The sequence below is a fragment of the Malus domestica genome, chromosome 11, assembly GCF_042453785.1.
Source record: "Malus domestica chromosome 11, GDT2T_hap1".
In the NCBI taxonomy this organism is placed as follows: domain Eukaryota; kingdom Viridiplantae; phylum Streptophyta; class Magnoliopsida; order Rosales; family Rosaceae; genus Malus; species Malus domestica.
In genome coordinates this window covers 19,437,371-19,440,786 of record NC_091671.1, presented here as the reverse complement: position 1 = coordinate 19,440,786, position 3,416 = coordinate 19,437,371, and the positions used below count along the sequence as shown (strand labels likewise).

Here is a 3,416-nt window from a genome sequence, read left to right as displayed (position 1 = left end):
TCATCAATATAACATTTTCCTTAACATGTCAAAATAGATTACCAGTGTGTCATCCTTGTGTAAATCTGTTAAGGACTCGTTATTCGTGTGACCCGATAACTACCTGATTAGTTATCGTGCTGACCAGAAACTCGTTATTTTTGTATCGTTTACGTATCGTGTTAAAGGGTCGTGTAAGAAATTACCAAATCTACTCACAAATGATGCAAAATACCATTAAATCATAACATTAAGTGGCAATTAACTTTGGATTAAAAATGACTCAATTTTTTTAAGAGGACCCGCAAAAGACCTCCAGAATCTCATAACCGGTCTTGATGCCAGTTTGACATATTGGTTTATAGATGCTCTTAGACCCAAATTTAATACAACCCTATAATTATTGCATGCAAGATGTATATAATAGAAGAGAATCCATGCAGACGCTGACATTGCTAGAGTGAACTCTTCTCTATGAATTTGAGTTGGAATTCCCCCTTCTCTAAAATTTGATTAGTTTAAAAAAGAATACCTCTTTTACTTTGGAAAAAGATTTAATTTGATTTTAGATATATGTTTATTATATGCCTACCTAATGTTGTACTTTAAGTGGGATACATCCATCACAGCAGTCATACGATTTATAACCCAAAACCGAAACAACAGAAGCAAATATGTAGAGTAGTAAATCATGATGTTCCCCCCCAAAAAAATATCAATTACGGCAGACAAGACGCATATTAAAATCTCATTGGCTTAAGTTTTATAAAAGCAAATAAAGTTGATGACAAACCGCATATAATGCATAGAAAGACAAGACAGTCCGACAAGTCAAAGATGACACCAAGATTTTGTTGTAGCTACTGTAACAGTGCGATTTTATATAAATTATACATGTGACACGCACTGTTGAAATCTTCTCTTTTTCTTTCTCTGAGATCGTAGTTTGATCTTCTAAATCAAGAGTTTTCCCTCCCTTGTGTGTGTTTCCTTTTATTTGACTACACAAACCCTAAAGAATGGAGGGGACGAGAAAGCGAACGACGGAGCGATCGAGCAGATTAATAATGGGTAGTGAGTAGTAAAGGATTTGGATTATCACTTGGACTATGAGGAGTTGGATAATCAAGAGGTGGCAATGCAATAAGGCTCCCAAAATAGAAGAGATCTTCTAGGCTCTTTGCAACCCTTTGAAAAGGGGAGCAAATGATCCCCTTTGTTCCCTCTCAAGACAAGCAATTGTTGCCGCTCATTTGCCAACTGATTCTTGGACATAAAGCCATTGTTTTTTAGGGACTGCGACGTTGGTGGCGGAAGAGGGTTGAGAGCGGCAGTCGTAGGCTTGGTGCGCCAATAGTACTCGTAAGCGTTGAAAGAGGCTGCTGCTGCCGCTGTTTTTGTGGTGGCCAGTGGCTTAGGTATCAACCGAGCCAGGCGGCCAGGCCGTGGAGGGAGTGACTTTGCAATTGGGGTTGGTTCCACTACTTCAACCTCCTCTTCATCTCCTCCATATTTCACTACTTCATTGAACTTGTTAGTCCACCCATGAGTCTTATTGGCTAACCCAATCGGCTTATTCATCATTAATGCTAAACTGTGAACATTTGCCACTCTACTTGTCAATTTCTCAACCTCATCACTTTCTTTCTCCTCGTCCTGATCCTCATCAACATCAACATCAACATCATCACCATCACTTTTTTCGCTTTCTTTTTCCTCCTCTCCTTCCTCAAAGTTCACATTCTCCTCGAATTCTTCCTCTCTAAATTTGTCTTCTTCATCAGCAACCTCTTCACACTTAGGCGCCTCGCAAGAGCTAGGAGTAGCATTGAGAAATGTGAGGACAAGGCGACCATCATGGCGTTCGGCACGGAAGTTATTTGGAGAAGGTATAGACACCGCTTCAAGGACTAGTCGCCCGTTGTCGCGATGAGTCCTCATGTGAACAGATACCCCATCACATCCTGATAAAGACGAAAGAGGTGGAGGGGAAGATCGAGCTGAAGGCAATTTCTTACTAGCAGCAGAGTTGTATTTGACAGCTCGGAATTCGTTCTCATCAAATGCTTTTGACCGCTGAGGTTTCTCTTTTTCTTTTTCTTCTTGTTGCTGAACCACGGCTTGGTCTTCTTGCTGATCTTTCTCCACTACTTCTATGTCACTGGTCTCGGAAGTAGGGTATGAAGAAAACCCTTCAGAGCCAGTCTCGGATCCAAGACTTTCAGTGCAAACTTCAAGACTCTTCTTAGTCAAAGCGCTCGATTGTTTCTTCACAAGAGGATGAACATAAGGCGCTGCAGTAGCCACTTTGCTCGCCTCTTTTTCGTTGGCCTTTTGACATACAATCGAGCTCCAAAGATCGGCTTGTCCCGGCTGCTGCTTTGCAGCTTCGGCTTTGTTTTTTTGCCTTTGAGCTTGCTCATCAATTGAGCTCCAAGTATGGAATTTGGCCTTCCTTTGATCTTGGTAATGATCTTCGTCTTCGGACGATGAAGATGAATTGTCCCGCATGTCTGCGGATCCGCAGAGTTCTTCGGATGACGCAATCTTCTTCATGGGAGAGAAACCATTTTGAGCCAGCCATCTCTTGGACGACATGTCCGCGGACAGTGTTCGCCGCAAGGAAGCGGCTTTGGTTCTTTCAGAGTCTGACGGACCGAGAACGGTGACGATCCCTTGCTTCTCAGTGACCACCTCTTGCTCCATAGTCTTCTTCATCATGAAAAGAGAAGATGGCGAGCGAGTTAGGCTCTTGCTCAGAGAACCTATCTCCCTGAATCAGCTAAGATTCGAAGGAGCTTGTGCGAGTGTTAGCTGCGAATATAGAAAGATGGAAGAAACAAGAGAAAATCAGAAAAACAAGTTGCTGAAGATTGCAACAAAATTTCAAGTTACAAAGCAAATTAAAGCATTCATGTGAATAAGAAAATACAAAACCAGCTGTGCTAGCTGTGTAATTTACCTGATCAGAGATTCAGAGAAACAAAGCATCCAACAGAGGTCTCTGGTGTAAAGAGAGACCACTGAAGGAGTAAAGGGTTGCGAGAGTAGCAGAGAATAATAGTAGAGAGAGAGAGAGAGGGAGGATGATGAAGGTGATGTTTGAGGATAAGTGGGTTGTGTGTGGGTGATGATGGCAAAACAGGGCGGAGGAATGTGGGTATTTGTAGGGAGCCAAAAAGGCTTGGAACCGTGTGCATTGGGACCCGCCTACACCACCAATGAAAAAGGCCCTTACGCATTTGGTTTTCAGTTCTGCTTAAAATTTTTATAAACTAAATAACATAGAAGTTAAGGATTAAATTATTAATTAAGCGTTGATAAATATGCTTGTTCTTAATGGTGACACATAATTTAGTTTACAAATTTAGTTTTCCTAACATTATTCTTTCAGAAAAAGTGGGTTGGATTAAAGAAAGAAAGAAAGAACAGTGAGG

At 41.4% G+C, this 3,416-nt stretch overlaps 1 protein-coding gene across 1 annotated transcript; it reads right to left on the bottom strand.

Moving 5' to 3' along the window:
• Positions 1–717: 717 nt before the first annotated feature.
• On the bottom strand, positions 718–3,117 carry LOC103448114 (protein FAF-like, chloroplastic). The gene is made up of 2 exons (XM_008387353.4): positions 2,942–3,117; positions 718–2,793 (listed from the first exon to the last, which is right to left on the bottom strand). Exon 2 carries the CDS (start codon positions 2,698–2,700, stop codon positions 1,105–1,107), a length of 1,596 nt encoding a protein of 531 aa, XP_008385575.2. The 5' UTR covers positions 2,701–2,793; positions 2,942–3,117; the 3' UTR covers positions 718–1,104.
• Positions 3,118–3,416: the final 299 nt, after the last annotated feature.